This window comes from Malania oleifera, chromosome 8, assembly GCF_029873635.1.
Source record: "Malania oleifera isolate guangnan ecotype guangnan chromosome 8, ASM2987363v1, whole genome shotgun sequence".
Lineage (NCBI taxonomy): Eukaryota > Viridiplantae > Streptophyta > Magnoliopsida > Santalales > Ximeniaceae > Malania > Malania oleifera.
The window spans coordinates 107,913,123-107,939,074 of NC_080424.1; the positions used below are offsets into that span (position 1 = coordinate 107,913,123).

General features: G+C 35.8%; 2 protein-coding genes across 2 annotated transcripts; both read left to right on the forward strand.

Moving 5' to 3' along the window:
- LOC131162234 (dolichyl-diphosphooligosaccharide--protein glycosyltransferase subunit 1A) lies at positions 1–9,466 on the forward strand. The gene is given in 11 exon segments (XM_058118507.1): positions 1–212; positions 1,259–1,303; positions 1,482–2,116; positions 2,208–2,355; positions 2,444–2,620; positions 3,629–3,697; positions 3,825–3,914; positions 6,133–6,251; positions 6,253–6,307; positions 6,377–6,595; positions 8,912–9,466. Coding segments are annotated over 11 exon segments (1,842 nt in total). The 5' UTR covers positions 1–119; the 3' UTR covers positions 9,104–9,466.
- A 4,403-nt stretch (positions 9,467–13,869) lies between these two features.
- LOC131162235 (outer envelope pore protein 21B, chloroplastic-like) lies at positions 13,870–22,221 on the forward strand. The gene is made up of 5 exons (XM_058118508.1): positions 13,870–14,240; positions 20,594–20,668; positions 20,800–20,952; positions 21,642–21,740; positions 21,947–22,221. The coding sequence occupies exons 1-5, from the start codon at positions 14,148–14,150 to the stop codon at positions 22,028–22,030; spliced, it is 504 nt and encodes a 167-aa protein (XP_057974491.1). The 5' UTR covers positions 13,870–14,147; the 3' UTR covers positions 22,031–22,221.
- The last annotated feature ends 3,731 nt before the right edge of the window (positions 22,222–25,952 follow it).

The window sequence follows — 25,952 nt, forward strand, 5'->3', positions numbered from 1 at the left end:
TTCCGGGCTGCGTCTCTAACACCGCCATCGAAGGGAGGGAGAGGGAGGGCCTTCCTGCTCTCTCTGTTAACTAGAGTGTGCGCTCCGGTCTTACTCCGATCGACTACACGAGAAAAGCCATGGGACTTCGTCCAGATCTGCTGCTATTCTCTATCGCGCTGCTCGCAGCACCAGTTCTCTCCGATCTACTCCTTTCGAAGGTTGATCGACGCGTAAGTTTCGTTTTCTCCCTTCGATTTCTATCGCTAAGTTTTTGCCATTCCTGTTCATTTCAACGCTGTGCCTTCGTGAGATTCTTTGGCGTTTTAGTTGTATCAAGGATTGTGTTAGAAAAAAAATGCAAATTTTGATTCAAATGTGATTGAAGATTACGAAAAATTAAAGGTTTTACATGTGACGCAAATTTTTTGTTCATTGATTTTCTGTTCATTTTGTTTATTTCTCAATTTTTTTTTCATAGCTGAAGTAAATCTTCGCATTTTCCTCTGCTCTCGGGTGTGTTTTCCAAGTTTCAGGCGAAGCCTTTGTTTTCCTCTTGTTGAACCCTAAAATAGAGAGCTTTGGCATGGATTGCGCTCAGGGTCTCTAGAATCAGTTTGCTTGCGAGAAGTTGAAGCTCCGGTGTTGGTTTTAAGCTTTTCTTTTTCAGTTATATGTGGATTTCGATTATTTGGTCAATGGATTGGTGTTAGGTTGAATCGGTTTATATGAACATCATCTTGGTGAATTACTGGATTCGGGTTGTGTTTGCTCACAGAAGGCTTGTCGTGCTCTACTATCTTCTTTTATTCTAATGTTTTAGGTTGATAAAAAAATGTGATGAAGTGGCTGAACTAAAAAGGATAACATGCATTCTGTCTAGTATTATTTAAGGACCATCTTGGAAGGAACTATGTTTCCTATTCACAGCAAGTATAAAATTTGCTTCATTTTTCTTGATGAGATGCCATGAGAAAACATGCGCCACCTGTTTTAGCATTCTAGCCTTGTTTTATTTTTTAAATATTCTGTTTTTTCTACGTAGAATATTGTTAAATAGTATGTTGCATAATAATGTACAGAGAAATTTTTTTAGGGTTTGTCATCTTAAGTGAACATTTGCAGTAGTTTGCCTTACACACACAATCACATTCATAGCTAAATATATAAAAACCAGAGAGAGAGAGAGAGAGAGAGAGAGAGAGATTTCCTGGGTACTATTTATTTCGTAATCATTTGCCTTGTGATCTATTGCTTACAAGATCCATCTATTTTGCAGATTGATTTGACCTCACAAATTGTTCGTATCAGTTCAACCCTTAGGGTAACTAACTAATAACCCCCCTTCTGTAGTTTTTTATATGCATTCATTGAAGTTACTATATTCCATTTAATGTTTATGGAATTCCAAAACTGTTAAATCTTTAAATGAATCATTTTTTTAAATTTATAATAAATGGTCTTTATTTCTCATTTTGGCTTTAACTTGCCTTGCTTTATAGGTGGAGAATGCAGGAACAACGACAGCCTCAGAGGTTAGGTTGACATTTCCTGACCACCAGGCCAAAATGCTAGCGTATTTGGCTGTAACACTTAATGAAGGCAAAGGGAAAGCAAAAGGTCCTATTGTCAGTCTTCCTGTTGAAGTTGTTCGCCCTGAAGGAATGCCTCGGGACTTGACTGTATATTCAGTGTCTCTGCCTAAGGGTCTGGGCAAAGGGGAAAGCATGACTTTGGATGTCTTGGCAGTGTTTACCCACTCACTGCAACCATTTCCTGAGAAAATTACTCAGGCTGATATCCAGTTTGTTGTGTTTCAGGAAAGTGCATACTTTCTATCTCCTTATCCTGTCAAGGTTCAGTCTCTCAGTGTTAAACTGCCTGATACCAGAATTGAATCTTATACAAAGCTAGAGAATACCAAGACTCATGGTTCTGAGATCAAATATGGCCCATATGAAAATCTTCCGCCCTTCTCTTACACACCAATAATCATTCATTTTGAAAACAATCAGCCCTTTGCAGTTGCTGAGGAGTTGGTAAGGGAGATAGAAATTTCTCACTGGGGCAACGTGCAGATCACAGAGCATTACAACCTCATCCATGGAGGTGCTCGAAGCAAGGGGGAATTTTCCAGGTTTTTCATTGTGTACTAAGGTTTTATTTGTTATAGGTGATTACAATGTGATTTGGAAGTTTGGTAATGCCTTGTTGTCTAAATTCTACAGACTCGACTATCAAGCACGGCCACATTTAAGAGGTGCATCAGCATTTAGAACTCTTGTTGCGAAATTGCCACCAAGGGCGCATTCTGTTTATTATAGGGATGAAATTGGCAACATATCAACATCTCACTTATGGGGTGATTCTAAAAAGGTGGAAGTTCGATTCATGCCAAGAGAGAGAAATTTGAATTATTAGTTTGTTTTTCCTATTTTTGTTCATGTATTCTCTCTAATTGCAGACAGAATTGGAAATCGAACCTAGATATCCAATGTTTGGTGGTTGGCGAACTTCATTTACCATTGGATATGGCTTGCCTCTTCAAGACTTTTTATTTGAGTCACTGGGAAAACGTTTTCTGAACATTTCTTTTGGTTGCCCCATAAATGAGGTTGTAATTGACAATCTCATTGTGAAGGTATGCAGTTTTATTAAGAGTTCAGGTTTGCTCATGGTTAAAGTAACTATCAGTATTGAGTTTTTTGGTCTTTGCTAGAGTCATTTTGTGATGTTGATGCTAAGGCTTGCTTCTTCGATTTTACATTGTAACGTTGATTATTGGATGTTCTGCTAGCATGATCAGAAACACAGAAAACTGAGAAAACTGCATTCCCTGCAATTTTATATAGTTTTTGTCAAATTGCAGCTTTCAGGTTGATGTTAACCCTTACTTAGAGCTTGCTTTACAGTTTGCTGGATGTAATAAACACTATCATAATATTGTTTATTGTCAAGATTATCATGGGTGAGTGCTTTTTTAAAAAAATAAATAAAAATGCTGAGCCAAGGCCTTGGTGGTCTGTCATATGAGAGGCTTGGGTTGACTTCAGCCTGACACACATTTTGCTATGTCATTTGTCCCACTGGAATAGTTTCTTGGATTGCAAACTATGCAGTATCTATCTGTGTTTATTTTTTCTTATTCATTGATATGTGTGCACATGAATGCCTTGTGCACATGTTTTAATAGATTTAACATGTGAATTTACTCAGGCAGCTAATCTTTTTTTTAAAATCATTTGACAAAGGGGACATTCTTATCAGGATTTTGTGACAACACTTTTACATGCTTGTGCTAGCCTTTGTGGTTTATATATTTGGAAGTCAGCATTTTCTAATGTTTCCCTTTTCTGAGTACACGTGCGCATGTGTGTCTATATATATAGGTAGATGGATTCTTAAATGCTCTGGGGACACGCTTAAGTCCAGTAGATTGTTTTTCATTTTGTTTCTAACAAATTTAATCTGTTAAATGGCTATTGTGAGCTACTATCCATGAGTTTCTCATACTTCAGATTGTTTATTTTTTTGGTGTTTGTGTTCATGTTTGCGTTGTGTCATTACTGTGTGAACCATGAATTGGAGTGTTGTTACTTGTGCGGGTGTTATTATCTTCATATTTTAAATTTATGCTCATGCACTACAGGTTGTTCTGCCTGAAGGTTCAAGTGATATTTCTGTTTCTGTTCCATTTCCTGTAAAACAATCGGAAGAGGTATTATGTTTTTTTTATGTAAACTTTAATGCCTTGAAATCAAAATCTTAGTTGTATGTCATCTTTCAAAGTCCTTGAATTCTGGAAGCTGCTGTTCTGTTATAATTATGTGTGTGTGAATTTGCAGATAAAATTTTCGCACTTGGATATCATTGGTAGACCTGTGATTGTGCTACAAAAAACCAATGTTGTCAAGGAGCATAATCAGCATTTTCAGGTATTTGTTTTGACCCTTTCTGGTATTAGTTAAAATATCTTGCAATGCTTTCAAAAGGTGGAAGCCTCTTATACATAATAAGCCGGTTGATCTTATGTTACAAATAAATATGCTTGATGAATTATTAATATAGAAAAGGATGAGAGTTTTGATAAAGATTTGAATTTGGTCAAAGCTGGAAGTTGCATACTCTATTCAGTTAAAGCTATTCTACCCTTTTTGCTGCAGAAGAAAAATGTTCCTGGCAATCAAAATTATGATCAACTAAAATAAAACAGGATTGAAAAAAAAAAAAAAAAAACACAGAAATTGGTGAAGATCTGTACATATAGGAGTGGCCTTTGGCCACACAGACACTTGCAAGCAACAAATCTTTAAGCATCCAACTCTAGGCTTGAGCTAGCAAGGGCTGTCCAGGCCCTATGAAAGGCTGCCAGGCCCAGCCGACTCCAGTATCCTTTGTACACAACTGCTTTTGAGACGATCCCTCATCTTCTCTTCCTCGCCCTCTCTTCTGCTCAACACGTGAAGTGACTTCAGTAGCCTTTTCTGTTGTTTTTCATCAGCAAGTAATTTGCACAGTGATGAAAACATCCTTCCATTGTTTTGTCTAATGCTTGGAGCTCAAGGTGTCAAACATTTGGATTGGAACTCGAGTTGTCAAATGAGTGCATTAAAGCAAACTAAAAGGAGAGGGAAAAGGTCAACTACAAGGAATGAGCAATACTACCAAAAGCACAACGCACTTAAAAAACATATGAACATTTTGACAACTCTGGTTTACAATTTTCATGCCATTTGTTGAAAGATCATTTGGGAAACCTTGGGGTTTTTTTGGTATCACTGTCAAGAAAACAAAAACCATAAACAAAAATTGAAAACTAGAAGTAGAAATTAAAAATTCGAAAACTAGCAACTTGGTTGATTATATACTAAAACTGAAACAATTAAAAACTTGATTGAAATCATGTTTATTTTTATCCTAGGATCAAATACTGGTTCAATACCATGCCACCCTTCAAACACCATTAAAAAAATTATTTCATCGTCACGTAGCAATTTAACTGCACCATGCTACTAAACCTTCATAAATCACAAGTTAAAAATATTGCTGTACCAGTATTAAACCTTAATAAGTAAAAAGTTAAAAATAAGTTTAATGCCTAAAAGAGAAAAGTTTGCTGAAGGATAACACATAATATATATTTTCCTGATAAATATATTTTTAAACCTAGCTTTTAGTACTTCTTGAACAAAATAGAGACTTTTTAAGAAACCAAATGCCTTTTTGACAAATACCCAAAGCACGTAGATGGTAAAATATCCCCGATTAGTTATATAATCTTTCTTTATATATATATATTATTGACCAATTTCGGCTTTTAGGGCAAAAAGAAACTCAACTCCCTGAGGTTTGGCCAAAAGACAGGGACCTCCTCTGAGGGCTCAAAATTTCATTCCCTTCCTACAGTTCTAACAATGTCACACAGATTCCCCGGGATTTGCCAAAAAGAACACATTCCTCTCAAAATTATATTCTTTTGACACAAAACTACAAGGGGCGTTTTGTTACTTTTGGAAACCTTACGGAGGTCCCTTCGAATCTTGACAAACCTCCATGGGAGGTAGTGTCTTTGCTCTTCCTTATGCTTCGTGAGGATTCTCATCTTCTTCGTTACATTCTCTATTCTTAATTATATCTGCTCTTTTCTGCCAGGAAAATTAGTTCGAGAACGCTGGGCGCAATATATTTGCAGAGGCAGTGCATGTACTCATCTCTTAATTTGTTTTTATGAAGTTGCGTTTTGCACACATAGTCACACCCCACACCCCCCACAAGCGGTTGGAGGGGCATCTGTCTCCCATAGTACAATTGTAAACCAAAGACATGGTGAGAGCAAAAGCACCAGTGACATTAACCAAGAAATAACACTTGAACTAGCACTATCTGTTAAGCTCTACTTGTTAATGATCAATTGACATGATTACATGTACCGAAGGTGGCTCTCATAAGGGCTTATTATGAATGATTAATTGAATACACTACTGAATTATCAATTCCTAATGTTTCAGGTCTATTACAAGTTCAACAAGCACTATCTGTTAAGCTCTACTTGTTAATGATTAATGAATGATTAACATGTACCGAGGTGGTTACATAAGGGCTTTATGATGATCATTGAATACACTACTGAATTATCAATTCCTAATGTTTCAGGTCTATTACAAGTTCAACAAGCTTTCCTTGTTAAGGGAGCCTTTCATGTTGATTTCTGGATTTTTCTTCCTTTTTATTGCGTGCATCGTGTATACACATGTTGATATATCAATCTCACGTCTCTGTCTATTTGGCCACCACTGCAATGGAAGAGGTAAGTAGATGTACATGCCATGTCAGTTCCTGTGTTATGACTTAAGAATAACCAGCAATTCAATCTTGGTGCTCTGTGCTTTCGGGCAAGCAGGCAAATCCGCAGGGTCAAAGTCCTACTCCGCGGTGTTTGAGGATCCACGACAGGCTAGAAGCATCATTACGTGATCTTTCTAGGACAGGCGATGTTCAAGCCTGTAAAACTGCCCGCAAAGCTGCTGATAGTCAGTTGAAAGAGCTTTCAAAGGAGTTGAAGCCCTTGCTGGCATCCTTGCATTCTTCTCCACAAGCTTCCCAGATATTGCCCAAGGTTTGGTTGCTCTTTCCTTTCTCAGATTGTGCCAAAGTTTTTCTCATATTTTAGTTATTTCTGTAGTAACAATAGTTGAGAGTGGAATTTCTAGTGCACTTTTGACGTAGGCAAGATCGACCATTTCTGAAAAATTGGCTCAGTATTTAGCTGTTATTCCATTTAACATCAAATAGGATTGGAGTCATTTGTTTTCCATTCCATGTTATGGGTTAATAAGAATCTTTGCATAGTCATTTGTTTTGCAAAGACAACACATTTTCTTTTGTTGGTTCTCAAATTCTTATATTGTGACTGTTCCTTTTCCTAGTAATAGACCACCTTTGAACCGGACATTCTAAAGTTGTCATGAAAATCGATGCCTTTTTGGAGTGTATGCATATCTGCTAGTCTTTGACAAGATTATCCTTTTTACTCTAGTGATGGACCAACTGACTAAGAGTACAGAAGTTGAGTTAGAATTATGGAGAGAAACTTTGGAATTTGGAGGCTTTAGGATAAGTAGAAATAAGACAAAATATATGAAATGTAATTTAAGTAATGGTAGGAGGAATATTGAAGATAAAGTTAAACTTGATGATGAAGAAATAAATAACACTTGTAGATTTTGATACCTTGGCTCTATTATGTATGCTGAAGGAGAAATTGAAGATGATGTAATGCATAGAGTTAAAGCAAGTTGGGTAAAATGGAGAAGTGCTTCAAGTGTGCTTTGTGATCATAGAATACCCTTAAAATTAAAAAGGAAGTTTTATAGGACATCTATAAGACTAGCTATGCTATATAGATTAGAATGTTGAGTGACAAAGAAATAGAATATTAAAAAAGTAAAAGTTGCCAAGAAATGCTTAGATGGATGAGTGGTATAACACTAAATGATAAATTAAGGAATGAACATATTCACGGTAAGTTGAGTGTAGCTCCTTTAGAAGATGAGGGACGACCCAGATGGTATAGACACTTGCAACATAGGTCATATAGTGCGCCAGTGAGGAAGAGTGAGTTAGTTACTTTGGAGGGACAGTAGAAGGGGTAGGGGTAGATCTAAAATAACTTGAAAAGAGATAGTGAGTAAGGATTTAATATCCCTAAATCTATGAAAAGAAATGGTACATGATCGCATAAATTGGCGGAAAATGATTCATATAGCTGAACCCACCTAATGGGACTTAAGGCTTGGTTTTGTTGTTGTTGTTGTTGTATCAAAAGTGGTTATTGCACAAGCTGAAAACAGTTCTTACATGTCGTGTTTAGAGATAACCTAGATTATTGTCATCTTTGCATGCCAATTTATTTAAGGCTCCATTTGGATAAGGATTTTGTGAGTGAGGAGGGGAGGAAAGAAAATAAGATGGAAATCAATTTTTCCTTGTATTTCTTTCTATCTCAACTATGATTAAGAACAAAAATTTGTCAAAACATGATTGAAAATTAAGAAGTACTAGGAAGCTGTTTGGTATCATTTCTGTTTCGGTTTTTTGTTTTCATTGTTTAAAGTGAAGAAATAAATTATGACAATGCATTTCTTTGCATTGCTTGGTTTATGTTTCAATTGTCGATTTTGAGCTGTTTCCAGGAAAGCTGAAAAGTAAGTTTTATGGTTTTCAATTGTTTTCGTAACTTCTCGTCAAAATTCTTTAAAATCGAAAATCAACTTCACTTTTTTCAGTTAAATCAGTCACTTTATGCATATTTTTCAATTAACATTAAAATTAAATGACAATTTGAAATTAAAATAAAATTATCCATAAATTAAAAAAAATATTAAATAATATAATAATTCATTTGAAAAATATTTTTACTATTTTTCAATTTTCATGAACAATAAGATTGTCTTGTAGCACTTAAAAGCTAGTTTTGAAATATTGTAATTAAGTAAAATAAGTATAATAATTTATATTATAATATTTTAAATTTTTATTATTTTGTATTTTATTCTTTTAAATACTATATTTTAGTTATCATTTGGTTCAAGGTTAAAAATGTGCATTTGTTTAATCAAAGGTTTCAATTTGTGTTAGTTTAGAAATATTAACCAAATATGATGGGTTCTAGCTTTTAGTTTTTATTTATGGTTTTTAGTGATCATTTTTATAATTTTTGACAGTGACAAGGGTAATGACTTGTACCATAAAATATTTTGTGTACTCATTTGTTGTACATATATATTTGTTTCATTCTAATTTTCCTTGATTATTCAATAAGAACAAGTCAGTTCCTTCATGTTTTTCAAGTTCCAAGGAGGAGCCTCAAATGTTTTCTATGAAGGATAATAAATCAGCATTTGAATGCTTATTCACCATGTATGTGATGCAGGTGGAGGAGCTGGTCGCCAAAGAAAGAGAATTGCAAGAAAAGGTAATGTCTAAGCACTTGACTGTAGTGGATGGTTACGAGAAGAAGTTTGGGGGGCGGGATCTTGAGAATAGGGTTGCTTCGCTGCAGCAGAAGCTGATGGCTTTGAGACAGGAGGTTGATGATCTTCTTGAGTTCATTGATGAGATCTAAATCAGCTCACGGCCTTGAGACAGGAGGTTGATGATCTTCTCGAGTTCATTGATGAGATCTAAATCTAACATATGGATAAAATTGAGTCACCGCACTCTAGTAGTCTCGCATGACTTCTTTTGTTTAATGGTTTGGTTTGCGGTCAGAATTTTGTTGTGATGAGCTTACTCCCAAGTTTTTCTTTTTGTTTTCTTTTAAGTTAGGTTTATGTAACTGACATACAGTTGATTTGGCTAAAGGGTGCTTTGAATCCCCGCCACCCGCTTCTATAATTTGTTATCCCTTATCATTGACATCTCAAGACAAAATATTTCACGATCCATCCCGGAGTTGGATAGAGATTAATTGTACTCTTTCGGACAACCTTGCCTGTGGATCAATTTTGCTACTGATTGCTGTTGAGTAGCTGTGAGGGGATGCTCCTTTGTGCAATTATACCTTCTGCAGAGTTTATTCACTGTGCACTTCATGTTCTAACACATCCCCCTTTTCTATGTGCATGTATGAAAGAGAATTGGATGATATGCTGAAGAAGTTAGCGTTCTACTTGTTTCTCTAGACCGACTGATAGGAAGGCTTAAGGTGAGAGTAAATTCCCATAGAGCCTTCTATGTATAAATTATCAATTTGGCTCACATTTTTGCCAGTATTAAGAAAACAGCTTGGTATGAGGATGAACACCTTTCACTGGACAATATTGTGATGTCAAATGGATTAATTTATTGGGACGACATTGGGTTGTGTCTTTGTTTCACGGGGTAAAAATAGAAAATAAGGGGGTCTTATAGGCTGGGATTGGCAACCAACCACAATCACAATCTGTACGCGAATTTTATTTGAGCTTAGTTAACTCTTTCAAAGCTTAGTATTAATACCCTAAATTATGGTATTCCTGTTCTTCGCCTATACATATTGCTATTAATGTTTGCTTGGGAATATGATTTTGGGACTCCAAAAAAAAAACAAAAAAGTTTATATAACTTAATATTATATTTTATCTAAATTTGTGTAGATTCGAATCTAAATTTTCAATTCGGGTGAGGTAAATAGTTAACATTATTATCTTTTTTGATAATCTACAAATTGAGAAAAATTCTAAGTGGATTTCCTTTTTTTTTTTTTTTTATTAAAAGGTAAATGTATATTGATCAAAGTAAGTATGAACAATTATTTTGGGCATCCCCAGGCAAGACTAAGGAACCAAAGGTTCCAAATATACAAAAGCTACATCAACTTCCCAGGAACAAAGGTTCTAATCATACTAAAATTACATCCAGAGACCCGGGCATACCCAGGATACATCATAAGCCATACATGAGTTATATCAGAATTACATCAAAGCCTAGGCATCCCTAAGGGTCATTCAGACCAATTCATACATAACTAGCTTAGGGTGAAATACTTGGAACTAGCTAACCACATACATATCAAATTTGTTAAATACGGCCATGTGAGTGTGTCTTTGAATGACTTTAACAAGCTCAAGGGGAGAGATAGCTCGCCCTTCAAATCTGAATTTGTTTCTAAAATGCCATATAAAATACACGGTTACAGTCAAGTCAATTTTCTTCCCTGCAGATATAATGTTGTTCTCTTTAGCCTCCTTATGCATCCATTTCACAGCAGCCTTTATGATTGTCATACCCCTCTTTAAGCCCAGCCATTCCTTAATGATCTTCCAAACCTCATTTGAAAAGTTGCATTTGACAAAGAGATGATCCATAGTTTCATTTTCAGCTTTACAGAAGGTACATTGCATATCAGTTTCGACCCCCACCAACTTATCACATGTAGGGAGTCTTCCCTTCATTGCTAGCCAGAGGCAGAAGGCTTGTTTTGGCTGGGTTCCATTGAGCCATACTTCCCTAACCCAGGGAATTTTATGTTTCATTTCTCTCCAGAAATCATAGCCTCTATGGGAGCAGCAATCCCACTCTTCTAGTAGCATAGAAGCACTTTCCACGCCCCTAGATTTCTCCACCAACTGATCTCGGATCTCCGACAATTTTTTGAATAGGTTAGAGCCCTCCTTTGCTGTAACCTCCCAAGTGCTGCAATTTCTTAAATAGTAATGGTGAATCCACTTAGCCCATAAGGTGTCTTTCTTGGCATGTATGTTCCAAAGGCCTCTAGTCAATAAGGCCTTATTCCAGGATTTCAAATCAACAACCCCAAGTCCACCTTCATCCTTAGGGAGACAGATATCTTGCCAAGCTACCAGTGGTTTCCTTCTTCCATTCCACAAGAAGACCCTACATAGCTTCACAATTTGATTGAGCACATTCAAGGGGATGGGGAAGATGGCAAGCCAAAAGCATTCCACCCCTTGAATGATTGATTTAATAATCTCCAATTTCCCTGCATATGAGAGGGTATTCCTTGGCCAAACCTTCAACAAGTCAGAAATACGATTGACCAAGGGACTGTAGTGCACAGAAGTCAACCTGGAAGAAAGCAGAGGGACACCCAAGTAACGAATTGGGAATTCACCCAAGCACATACCAGTTAAATTCAGAATTTTTCCCAGTTCCTAAACCTTAATCCCAGCTTGGAACAGACTTGATTTTAGGGAGTTAGCTGCAAGTCCCAAGCACCTGGAGAAGTTTTCCAAGCAATCCATTAAATACTTAACAGACACACAGTCACCCTTGGAAAATAACATGAGATCATCAGCAAATATCAAGTGTGTTATTCCCTGTTCTTCACATCTCGGGTGGTATTTAAATAAAAGTTTCCCTTCCAGTGATTTCAGAAGCATTGGCAGATACTCCATGTATAGAACAAATAAAAGAGGAGAGATGGGATCACCATGTCGAAGGCCCTTCCTACCTTTAAAGAACACACAAAATCTCCCACAAGGGAAATGGAGAAGGAGGTGGAAGAGACACACTCCATAATCCATCTGACCATCATAGGGGGGAACTTCAGGTGCACTAGTAAATCAGAGAGAAAAGTCCAGTCCATTGTGTCATATGCTTTCCTTAGAGCTATTTTCAAGAGGCAACTGGGAGAAATTCTCCTTCTAGCATATCCCTTTATTAATTCCTGCACTAGATAAATATTTTCCACCATACTTCTCCCCTAAATAAAGGCAGCTTGAGTAGGGTTAATAAGGTCCACCAGGCAAGGCTTGATTCTGGCTGCCAATATCTTAGAAATAATCTTGTATATTACATTGCAGCATGAAATGGATTTATAATCACTGACTGAGTTGGCATGGGAAGCTTTAGGAACCAGGGCAATAATGGTATGATTAAATTGCTTCAATAATCTACGACTATTAAAAAATTCTTTTACAGCATTGGTGACATCCATCCCTACTATGGACTAGGCCTGCTTGAAGAAACCAGCTAAATAGCCATCAGGGCCAGGAGATTTACCATCCCCAATGCTAAAGAGGGCATCCCTAATCTCCTGATAAGAGACAAGAACAATCATGATCTTACACCTTTCATCACTAAGAACAGGGCCATTAGCCACCACTTGTGCATCCTGTTTTGAGCATTGTAGCTTATTCCCTAGTAACTGTTTGTAGTAACTAAGGAACTCCTCTGCTACTTGATCATATGATTCAGTAATCTCCCCATTCTATTTAGTTATAGCAGAAATATGGTTCCTTATTCTATTCCTTTTTAGGATAGCATGAAAGAAGGCAAACCCTTTATCACAACCTTTTAGATACTTGTATTTAGCCACCTGTGCCATAAATAATCTGTTGGCCTCTTCTAACCTAACTGCTTCCTTCCTCTTATCCCCTAACAACCTTTGCAGCTCCGGGCAATTGGGGGAGTCATGCAATTTCACTTGTAACTCTAAGAGCTCATTACTTGCTCTTTTAGCTCTAGAAGTAATATGAGAGAAATGCAGGTTATTTGAAGCCTTCAAGGGTTTCTTAAGTGATTGAAGTTTTCTTGCCAAAAAGAACTGAGAACATCTATCAAACTGACCCATCCATACCTCCTCAACTATCTTCTGAAAGTCCTCATGGTTAGTCCACATATTATAAAACTTGAAGGGGACTCTACCCTGCCCCAGCCCTGCAAGCAATGAGATCTTGCCCACTGAATGGTTAGACAGAACACTAGGGAAGTTGAAATGCACCTGAGCATGCCAACCATCCATTAGCCATTCCTGGTTCACCATTACTCGATCCAATTTACACTAGACTCTGCTGTTGGACCAGGTGAGCAAACTCCAAGAAAAGTTAAGGTCAAATAACCCAAGCTCACTGCAACACTCTCTAAAGTCTTTCATCTCGTATTCTGAAGGGGGGACACCATTAGATCAACAAGGGGCATGCATTTTACCCTTAATGGAGGTGTGTGCATATAATAGCTTGAAAGAAAAATAGAAAATAAAAAAATAAATATAATAATTTATGTGGTTCATAATTTGCTCGCATAAAATTTATACTAATAGAATCTGAACTTTTTAATTAGGAGTATGCATATCGTGTAGTTGAGAAGTTTCAAATATTGTTTTATATAACACCAAATAACATTCCATTTGGGTAAGGTTTTTAAGTTTCTCATCTTTTATATGAAACTCACTTATTCTATATTTAGAAAAATTTTGGATTAAAAAATAATTGAAACCAATTCAAATTTAAATCTAAAGTTCCAAATATATGCTTTTAAAGGCAACATCACTGATTTTAAATGAATAATCTTTCCTGAACAGCAGTAATAAGCATAAATATTTTATTGATCTTGTTAATTAGCTATGCTAAGTTTATATAAGAAGCTTTATATTTTAATTTTTGAAAGGAATCCTGATAAATTTAGGAAGGTTGATTCGTAGGAAATATCGTGCTGTGCAATGATGGGGTTTGCGCAAAAATATAAGCCGAGGCAAAAATTGCTGGGCAGAATTGACCAACACGTGATTTATGTATTTATTTATTTTATCTATCTTGTGGGGGCGAATCATAATTCAGTGGAAACTAGAAAGCAAGGCGGCGGTCTAGTCGACGGAGTGCAGGAGGATCCGCCATAGCTAGGGTTCTTGGGAATCTTGGCGACCCATTTAGCAGAGGTGGATTGAAATGGAGACTTCTCTTAGATTCGGCGGGGACTCTAAAACTCTGAGAATCCATGCCAAGGAAAAGCTCCCCATTGATCCCAAAACTCACTTGGAGGTACCACTCCATCCGAAACTCTTCTTCCACCCTTCTTTTCCATGCTTTCTTTCACTGTGTGAGACATTTTTACTTACATGTAAGCATTCCTTTATGGGTTCTCGTTTTTTCCTTGAATAGAAGCTTCTTCATTTAACTATAGTATGGTTAGTTCTTCGTTCCAAGTTATGGTTCTCCATGTAAAGAGTTCATTTTTGCCAAATTTCCATGAAGAAAATGTCAATGCAAAAATTTATTTGGTGTTCAGTATAAAGAATATCATGCTTGGGAATACAATGCCATTTTGAAACTAAAGATGTATTCTCAAGAGTGAATTGGGTATTTAAAAAATTATTTAGCAGAATCTGAGTTTATTTTAAGCCTTTTTAAAATAACCAATCACAACCTCACTGCAATTCCAATCACAGTATAGTAATCAGGGAACGTACCATACTAATCAACAATCCTATGTATATATGAATAATTAAAAATACAATCCAGATATTAATCTTCAGCACTTTAAATATTCAGTTCTGAATTTCAGCAATCAGCCAAGAATTTAATCGATATACAAGTATTGATTTTGTTTTTAATTGATGAATTTTACAATATCAAACAAACTCAACAGTTTAACAAGCAAGTGCTCTTCTTGTATTCAAACAATTAATAAATCAATATGAGATAATCTCAGTCGATTAAATCAACTTAAAACTTGCAATTTCAGCAGCATTTGATTTGTAATGAAAATTAAGTCATTCACAATATTCACAAGTAACCTTAAATCAATTTCAGTTTCCTCAAATCAATCTCAGCATTCAACACTACCCAACTTAATTCTAAATCATGCACAGCAATTAATAATCAATAACTAATTGCAGAAAAGTAAAGAGTTTAAGGGAAAGAAGAGCGAATACCAGATTTTTTACAAGGTTTGGCCAGCAGCCTATGACCTTGTCTCAAGCAACCTGCTATGAGGATTTTCTTTACCACTTCGTTCAACAAGTGAAGCAAACATCTCTCTGTTGGCAGGTGGAGACCCCTCTCTAACGTGAACACCCTCTCGCTAGGCAATGATTTGAAAACCTGAACCGTCAATTTCAAAACACAGCAATACAAGTATGTTTGTACAAAAAAATACTCTCAGCAGAGCAGAATTTATACAAGTTAGATCACAATATACTTCAATAAATCAATATAGAGATGAAGCTCACGAAGATATTAAAAGTATTCTGATTGTAGAATGAAGGTTTAAATGATCAAACTAGAATTTTCGTGTAGGGTTTTCAGCAAAAACGCACAGCAGCCTTTCATAAAGTTTTTCAAGAGCAGAACACAATTTTGAATGTATATGTGAGTTATGTCTTACCCTAATTGCGTGATAAACATCTTTATATAGGGTAGAAAACTTTTTGACCGTTTTCCCCAAGTTTGGAAACCATATCGTTCAAGTTTGGAAAGAAAATCAGCGCTGTTAGAAGTTTAAACATAAACTTCAGTCGCCTGAACCTGAGAGGTCAATCGCTTGAACTTATTCAAGTTAGCGCTCCAGAATAGGTAGTAGTGGGTCAGTCGCCTGAATCGGTTCTGTTTTCTTATAACACTTGCAGTAGCTTATCAATCGCCTGATGGACAATCATCAGTTGCTTGAACATCATACTACTTAGTGTTTTTGACATTTTGATTCCAAAACTTATTTTTATTGACTTTGAAAAGTATTTTAGACCTTTAAAAAGATATTTTCCATGTTTTAAATCAAGTCTCTAAGTCCAGAATAAATCCTAAGAGCTTCAAACACAATATTGAAGTTTAAAGTACGTACATGAGACTCTGAAAGAATAAATACTAATAAATTCCTAAGTCTTCATGTCGTATAGCTGTCAATGCTTGTCCTAATCTTTGATCAACTCTTCAATACGTTCATATTCCTCATGACTTGTAGCTTTAAGTTTAAACTTCATTGAAGCTCTTCAAGTAGAATCACTTTACTTTGCACTTGATTCCTGAAACTTAACTCAAAATCACATTTAGTGACCTTAATTTGTTATCATCAAAACGAGATTAAGCCTTTTTAGGCCACATTTTATTCCAAATAAATAGGTGGGGTTACACATTCTCATATTATGTGGGAATATTGGATTTTGAGGGTGCATTTTGGGATTCCCAACTCCCATTCTTGTGAATTCTCAAAGATTCCATGGATCTAGGTGTTGGTTAAAACTTGTTCAGAACATTGAAAACATTAGGAGAATGGGAGGAAAATGTGAAGAAATTTACTTTTCAATTTTTGTTTATCAAGGTTTGGAAAAAATAATGTGTGTGTATGTAGTAAATCAATGAACAAAAATTTTATTTGACACAACATTGACCTTCGATTTCTAAATTATGATTAGATTTGAACTAATTTTAATTCTTAACATGTTTACAATAATTGATACAGCAACAACAACAATAGCATCTGGTCTTATGTCCCACTAGGTGGGGGTTTTGTTACATGAATCATTTTCTACCAATTCATGCAATCAATGGCATTTTCTTTGGACAACTTAGGAGCGATTAAATTCTTCCTCAGTATCTCATTCCATGTTATTTAGGTCTATCCCTACCCCTTCTAGGATCATTAATAGTAATTAGCTCATTCCTTCTTATTAGTGCACTAGTTTCCTGCATTTTAGATGTCCAAATCATCTAAGCTTCCCCTCCCTTATCTTCTATGGGAGCTATGTCTAGCTTATTGCGAATATATTCTTTCCTTAATTTATCCTTTATTGTTATACCACTCATCTTTCTTATCATTCGCATTTCGGCAACTTTTATTTTTTGGATATGCTCTCTCTTAGTTGCTTAACATTTTGATCCCTATAACATGCATGGTCTTAAAGTTGTGATTTTCCTTTTAATTTTAAGGATATTTTACATCGCATAGTGTAACGGTCTTGAGCTCAACTCTAGTGGGATATTGTCCGCTTTGGTCCACTAGCCTCACGAGCTTGTCCTATAAAAGACACCTCACTTAGTTGAAGTCTAAACCCTTCTTATAAGTCTGAGATCTTCCTAATATACATTTGTTGTGGGACCGTGAAAGGCTCTCCCAACTAATCTCTGACGTCCTTGTCAGTATGATTTCCTTAGTACACATCCAATAAGTTTGTGACAGACTCTCCTATCCAATTTCTAACATCGTTGTCAGCGTGATTTTCCTAGTAAACATATGATATGAGATCGCGACAGACCCTCTTGTTTGATCTCTAACATCCTTGTCAAAGTGGCTTAAGCCTCTATGTAGGATCCACTCACATGATAGTACCCCCAGGGTAAATCCATTCACATGATAGTACTCCCAAGGTAGATCCACTCATATGATAGTACCCCCAAGGAGGCTTTGATACCAAATGTAATAGTCCTGAGCCCAACTCCGGTGAGGTATTGTCCGCTTTGACCCACTGACCTCACTGGTTTGTCCTATAAAAGACATCTCACTTAGTTGGAGCTGAGACCCTATTTATAAGCCTAAGATCTCCCTAATACACATTCGATGTGGGACCGTGACACATAGCATGCGTTAAGTACTCCTACAATTTACTCAACCTACTTTAACTTTATGTGTTTGATCCTCATTGATTTTTCTTTCCACTTGCTTGATAAATCAAAGGTACTGAAATCTACTTCTGTTATTAATTTCTTGACCATAAAGTTTAGTCTTTTCTCCAACATTTCTTCTACCATGGTTGAAATTACATTTCATATATTTTGTCTTATTTCTACTTATTCTAAAACCTCTAGAATTTAAAGTTTCTCTCCATAATTTTAACTTGGATTCTGCCCCTTCCTACTTTCATCAATCAAAACAATATCATATGCAAACAACATACGCCATGGGATCTGGTTTTGGATACTCCTAGTGAGAAAGTGCAATAGAAAATTGATTTCCTTCTCTTTATTTCTTCCTTTTCTCCAACAAAATTCTTGATCCAAAGGGAGCTGAAGTGAAAATGGTTTTGGCTGTGATAGTATCGTCAGAAAGTGCATGCCTGCGAGGGTAAGTCAATTAAGTTCTAAGAATCGTGAAGGATGCTGGATCATCATCTGAATCTCTGGTATGCCAACATTATTACTAATTCTATTGTTCTTGTCTTAAAGTATTTGCAAATTAGTAGTGCTGTAGGGCTTTATGGGTACATGTGCAAGTACACAACTTAAGATTGTACTGTTGAGGCTTGTTTGGATGAATTCATTGTATTTCAACTTTGAAACTGCAGTTTTGTACAAAATTGCTTTGCCATGAAAACATTGGAAAATAATGAAAGATTGAAAATTAATTAACCTTCGACCAGGGGCTCGAGAAGTACATGTTCTCCTTTCATTTTGGGTTCCTTGGATTTCAAATTAATTTTTTTGTAACTTCCTTATATTGAAACTTCTCATACTGTTAGATTGAATGACTTCAATTTGCTATTCAATTGTTGATAAGATGCATCAACACTTGACAATGAGGGACTTAAAGGTTTTATTGGATCCTTGATACATGACATGTAGACCTCATCAAGCCTTGGGGCAATTAGGCCTATTTGACCAAGTGTTATCAAAAGATAAAGTTGTTTATATGTGTGTGAGGCGCGAAGATCTCCTATTGCCTAAGGCACTAGGTGCTACGAGTGAAGTGAGGTGCTTGTTGAAAAAATAATATACCCCCTCCCCCCACACCAAAAAAGAAAAAAACTAATGTATAAATCAATGAAAATCATCAAGTTAAAACTCCATTGAAGATATAAATTCTGCACCATAAGAGAAGGACTATCTTTCAAAACATAATATTCAACAAGTGAAAATATATATCCAAATATGCTATAGGCCAACAAAAAAAGAGGGAACTGAAGATGCTCAACCTGCAAATTACAACTTCTGAGCAATAGGCAAAAAAATCCTATTAGTCATCAGCCTTCCAACTAATTGACGCTGCAATTCTGTTTTTTCCAACAACTCGGTTGCCATGAAATTCTGTTCTTCTACTTTCTTCATCCACTTTATCATTAGAGCCTCAAAACGTATAATAGAGAATGGAAGAATGCATACCCTTTTTGAAAAAGGAAAAATAAAATTTTTCTGAAAGGAAATTTTTGCGAAATGTGCCCAAGGTTACACTGAGACACAGAAAATAAAAAATTAATAAAAAAGAAGAAGAACACTATGAATTATGTGGTTTGACGAAGTGCATATGTCTACTGAGTTTTTGGAAAATTTCTACTATATCATCAATGGGAACTGCTTGAGAGATTCAACCCTAGGCTATAAGCATATATATCCACGGAGACATATAGTCCCATGGGAAAACTTTAAAATACCTTGTCAACAATATAATGACACTACAGTGTACCTCAAAATACTGTGTCGTGCACAAGAGGGAAGGGCAAGGGGCCCTTGTAATACGCTTTAAGTGGATAACCCTTATGAATATGAGTCACAACTTGGTATATATATATATATATATATATATATTTAAAAAAGGTTGGACCAAACTTTTCCTTAACTGAGGCATGCATTGGGACCTAGGTGAGCACCTAGGCAGGGCCTGAATGTCTCCTCACCTAGATAAAATGGGCTAGTTGATGTTTGAGCACCTCTCTGAGGGGCCCAGGCAACTTTTGACAACACTAATATAACCATCCTTCTTTTAAGGTGTAAAATAATGAAATATAATGGGAAATCTGTTATATTAACATGATGCAGAATTAAATTTTTGGAAATGGGCTTGAGGCATGTCATCTGCATTTATTCTCTAATACATTAGATCCCTAATCTTTTGAAACCTCATAAATCATGGTCCATTTGCTAATTTTTTTTACCACAGAGCATGTTTATACGTCTATATTTGCAAAAGATCCTTTATCCGCTATCATATTTCGGACCATTGAAATAATTCTATTTTGACATTGTTGCATTCAACCTACAAGTTGGTGAGTATAAACATTCAAGAAAAAATATAAAATTAGCTCATTATAAAAACTTGCCATTTTTGCCTATCAAAAATATGACATTGTATTTAGTCGTAAGTGCATCTGTCTGTTTGTCTATTTGAAAAAATTTCCATTCAAAACAGTTATAAATGATACTGTGTTAAAGATCCACTTGCAGACCATGATTGTCTACCTGTTCTTTGTATGCTTAACATAAGACATTGTTGAGGTAAATTATGCCTATACTTGTTTGTATGCATGTTTTTTGAGGTTCTTTGCATGGCTTTGATTTCATTGGTTTGTATACTTTTGGTCAATAACATAAAATGTGTCTTCACACAATAAATACATGACTTCCCTGGGGATTTGTTTATCATGAATCTATGATGCTGATAGTGATTGTGATCATGATGATTTTGGCAGGTTCATGGAGAGTTTGATATAGGAGTTGGAGCTCCAAGTTATTTTTGTGCAGCTATAAGACACTCCTACCATGATGTACGTACTCACTTAGTTTTTATTACCCTTCAAGTTGTTGCATGCAAGTGACATTAATCATCTTCTTTGTGTGTGTGTGCGTGCATGTGTGTGCACATTCGTGTACTAATTTATTTGCTAATTAACTGTAGCTATCTGCCAGCCTTGGCATAGGATTACATTATGATAAACATGAGAAGCTCCGGTATAGTGTACAAGGGAAAAAGGCATTTGCTGCGTCAAGTGATGGCTCTTTAAATTTTAATATCAAAGGGCGATGTGATGTTGACAAAGAACTAAGAGAGGTGGGTGTTCCCTTGAATATTGTGGTTCTTTGGCCCAACTGCCTCTCAATATGATTTCTAAGGATGGATGCATCTGCATATATATATATTCCTTATTCAAAATTTAGTTATCTGTTGTTTGTATTTTCAGGGTTCTATCTTACATCTTCATCTATTGCTATCAATTGCTATTGTAATTGTTCATTCCCCCATGGTAGGCAAGGCTTGTGCTTCTTAGATGCTTTTCTGTTGTCCATAATTTGGACTGATGACCTTTGTCTAACATTATTATAAGTCAAATCAAATCTGTCGCAAGAAATCAAGTACCTCTTTTAAGGTAAAGAATAGTTTTATTAGGTCCAAAGAAAGGGAATTATAGTTGCTAACTAGTAAGTACTAGCTACCCTAGGAAGAGTACAAATTAAAAGTTTGTTCTACTCATGTCATTCTTCATATGAAAATTGACTATTCTTTTCTCTTGCTATTGATATTACACTCCTTAAATTTTTCCATATGAATGCACAAGGTGTGTGCATGCATGATGACAGACATGTCCCCTAAAATTTTTCATCATCAGGCTCCACACTATCCCCCTGCTTTTTTCCTTCTTGTTTAGACACATATATTAGAATGGGTTGACAAAAGGGAGGTGAGACTTCAATTTTTTTTACTTATTCCATGGCTACTTATACACGTTATAATACGAACAGAAAAAATCTAGAGGGGCAGCTGAATTGAGTTGGAGCGTACTCAATTTTCAGGAGGACCAAGATGTGAGGTTCAAACTGGGCTATGAATTATTTGACAAGGTATGCCACTCCTCTAATAATTGAAATTTTGAACCTTAGAGAACTTCTCCAATAGTCTCGACCATTGCTCCCTGTCTGGCCCTTGAACATTGACTTATGGAGGAAAATTCAGCTTCTGCCATGGTCTTTTCCCCTCTAGTGTAGTTTTTTCAAACGCTTTTATTCACATTGTGCTGCTGGTTGCTAATGCTGCTTTCCAATTGCAGGTTCCATACTTTCAGATTAGAGAAAGTAATTGGACATTCAATGCTGATGCTAATGGGAGATGGAATTTCAGATATCTCTTGTGAGGAAAGTAGACCTTTTTGATTTATTTTTATTTGTTGTGGCAGAGAGATATTTATGTGCTGAAACAGCTCTTTGTTATTGTATATTTGATGGGCAGCAACTGAGCTGACCCTGATTAGATTGCATTGGTGTTTGTTTAGGTAATGTTTGGTTTGGATCTTCAAAAGAGAAAATGTTTTGTCACCTGTCCTTACATCCTCACTTTGTATGTAGGTAATGTTTGGTTTGGGTTTTTAAAATAGAAAATGTGTTGTCACCTGACCTCATACCCGCACTTTGCAGAACACAGATGTCCAAACAAGAAGTTCAAGGCACTGTATTCTCACTTTTTAATAGTTTTATGTAGGTATTGTTTGGTTTGATCTTTTACAATAAAAAATGTTCAGACCCCAAAGTTGATATTATCCTAACTTTATGGTTAAATATCTTCACCGGTAACCCACTTTTTAAAACTACTCTGGCTCGAGTCTTCTTGACTTCAACTCGAGCTCAAACTCTTGCATTGACTTGATGAATCTAATATTACTTGTTATTGTGCCTTTGTAATATTATAACTCATCTGTTAAGGTTTGAGAAAAAGACTTGAGATTTTAAAATTTTTATTGATCTTTCTCTGAAAAATTGACAGGCACTTGCCTCTAGATTTATCTTTTGTCAAATATGAGGAAATTTGTGTCTTTTTTGACAAACTTTACAATAGTTTTATGGAATTCTTTGCAATCCAAGAGAAAATTTTTGTGTGTGTTTTTTTTAAGGAAAATCTTATTATTAATATATTATACAAGTGATGTGATATATGTTTGATTGACCTTTTTTTTTTTTTTTTTGGAAAAAGAGGGTGGCACCTCTTATCTTTATTAGAAAATCTTTCACTTATGGGGGAGGAGTACTGTGGTTCCAACTTTTAGACTTGAGGAAAATAAAATCAAATCCAAAGAATGTAAAATTGATTTAACCAACTTATCCAAAACCAATAAATCAATGATCAACAACCAAACAAATAAATAAAAGAACTAAGCAACTATAAGTGGAAAACGAAAAAACTTCGGAAGATCTCGAGGAATAAACCAACCACTCCAACCTTCACAAATACCAGCACAAAGTATCATGAGCGCAAGAAAGGAAATCCCAACAAATTCAATCGAATCATTCCCTTGACTTGTTGTGAAAGCTTATCCTGACAACTATATGATTGAGATATACCAGATTCACCCTACTTGGTAAAGAAATCCGCACTTTGATTCGCCTCCATGTAAACATGTTCCACTTTGTAATGTATGTCTCTCAATGCTAACACAACCTCTTCCCACAATTCTCATAAGTTCCAAGTCGAACACTTTCTAGAATTAATCCACTAAACCAACAAAACAGAGTTACAGGAAATCTCCACTTGATCAAATTTGAGATCTTTGCACAGATTAATCTCTATAATAATCACCTTCAATTCATCCATATTATTGGTTCTATAACTCAGTAATGAGGAAAAAACTGTTTTAAATAATCATCTTTCATCTCTTATCACGCCTCCACCATCACAATTACCTGAGTTACCTCTACAGCTTCCATCCACATTCAACTTAACCCAACCTATCCCAGGTGTACACCATCTGACTACATGAGGAAGACGAACCCTCACATTTTTAACTTGAATATTCAAAGTACGAAAGATTGCAATATCCGTGCAAGAAGTAGGTGCACATTTAGTTAACTTGTCAGAAATGGATCTCAGCTAATATTTAATATCAGGTCACCCAGTTCTCACCGAATCATGAATCGATTCCATCCTGACTCTATATCGACGAGTCCAAAGTGTCCAAATGATGATACTAGGTATGAGACCTATCAAAATGCCTAACTGTGAGGCCTGTCCTGCACAAATAAACCAGAAATTAACTCTGGTTTTCCATGTATTTGTTGTCATACAAGTAACACCCAACACCACTACTGCTTGTTTCCATACCTCCTGAGCAAAAGATCCCGTACAAAACACATGGTCTAGAGATTCAATCTTGGCATTTGAATAACAATCACACCGAGAGGCCATTTGAACACCTACTTCTTGAATACGAGTATTAACCGGAAGACAAGCGAACCAAGACTTCCACATACAAATTGACACCCGTTTTGGTAACATAGGATATTAGATCCATTTTGAAACTAAGAATTCCTCTTTACGCTCCCTTATAATTTTCCAAGCACTTTCCGTGGTAAATTTTCCATCTGTTGAAGGTTCCCAAATTATTGTATCTGGACCCTTCTTACAAGAAATAGCAGAGTTCATTACTTCCTCAGTTTGTTCTTTACCCAACAAATCCACTAATAAATCAACATTCCACCCATCTCTATCCCAACAATCTCGTGTTCGTAGCTTAGGGATTCTGATTTCCTGAACCTTAGCACAAAGGGGGGCGGAGGCTAACCATCGATCAAACCATAAAGAGGCCGACCCTTCTTTAATTTGAACACGAACATGCTCTAATACTTCAGGTATCACATGAGCAATCAATCTCCAAAATCTGGTTCCTTTATCTGGCTTTATTTCTCTCAAGTAGTGTCTATTATTCAAATATTTGGCTTTAAAGAATTGAGTCCACATATTATTTATAGTTAACAATCTCCACACAAACTTCATATGCAATGATTTTATTACTTCCCCAAAATCCCTAATACCCAAACCACCCTCACAAACAGACTTACATATATTAGGTCAGGAACACCATTTCCTTTTTCTTTTATCATTTACTCCACTCCAAAAAAAAAATCGATAATATAGACTTTAACTTTGTGAAGAAAAATTAGGAATTTCAATTACCTCCAATTGATGAACCGCCATTGATAATAATATATGCTTAATTAAAATTAAGCGGCACCCTTGAGATAAAAGTTTAAATTTCCAACCCGCTATCTTTTTCCTCAAATTTAGCAACTAAAGGTTCTAAACTATGGGCCATAAGACGGCCCGATACCAAAGAAACACCCAAGTATATAGCAGGGAACTCTCCTTCCGTAAAGCCAGTCATCCTTAACAAGGATTGCTTCCAAACATAAGCAATTCTCTTTGACAAAAAAATACTTGACTTATCTTTATTTATCATTTGGCCAGACCAATCCTCATATTTTTTAAGAGTCTTGATAAGCATTCAAATGGAACTTCTCTTACCATTGGAAAAAATAAAAATGTCATCCGCATAGAGTAGGTGAGATACCAAGGTGCCCCACGAGGATGATAGCAAGCCCCTATTTTATTCTCCATAAATTTTTTCTTTAGAAGCCAGAAAGAACTTCCTATAAAATAATAAACAATAAGGTGATAGATGGTCTTCTTGGTGAAGCCCTTGAGAAGGTTTAAAGAAATTTTTATAAGTGTCATTCATCATAATGGAGAACCAAAGAGAGGAAACACCTTCCACCACTAAACTACAGAATCTCTAGGAGAATCCAAAGTTTTTCAGAACCAAGTTTAAAAAATCTCAATCGACTCTATCATAAGCCTTAGTCATGTCTACTTTGATCATTACATTTTCACCATTAGACTTCTTATGCAGAGAATGAATCATTTCTTGTGCCAATGTAATATTTTCTAATATACTTCTACAGGGAATGAAAGCTCCCTACTCCAGAGAAATCAATGCATAGAATAAACCTGTCATCTTTGCAACAATAATTTTTTAAAAAATTTTGTAGATAACACTACAAAAACTAATAAGCCCGAACTTGTCAAAACTCTAGGGATTCTAAACTTTTGGGATTAGAACAATGTAAGATGCAGAATAAAATTTAGGAAAAGGAGACCTAACAAAAAAATCTCTAACTGCATCGATCACCTCTTCTTTTACAATATCCCAACAATCATGTAAAAAAGTCGAATCAAAGCCATCCAGACCTGGGCTACTATTTCTCGGGATAAAAGGAATAACATCCCTT

Coding starts and splice junctions, on each gene's coding strand:
- LOC131162235 (XM_058118508.1), top strand. CDS start 14,148: ATGGAGACTTCTCTTAGATTCGGCGGGGACTCTAAAACTCTGAGAATC. Junction 14,241..20,593: donor ATCCCAAAACTCACTTGGAG/GTACCACTCCAT, acceptor TGATTTTGGCAG/GTTCATGGAGAGTTTGATAT. Junction 20,953..21,641: donor TTGACAAAGAACTAAGAGAG/GTGGGTGTTCCC, acceptor TAATACGAACAG/AAAAAATCTAGAGGGGCAGC.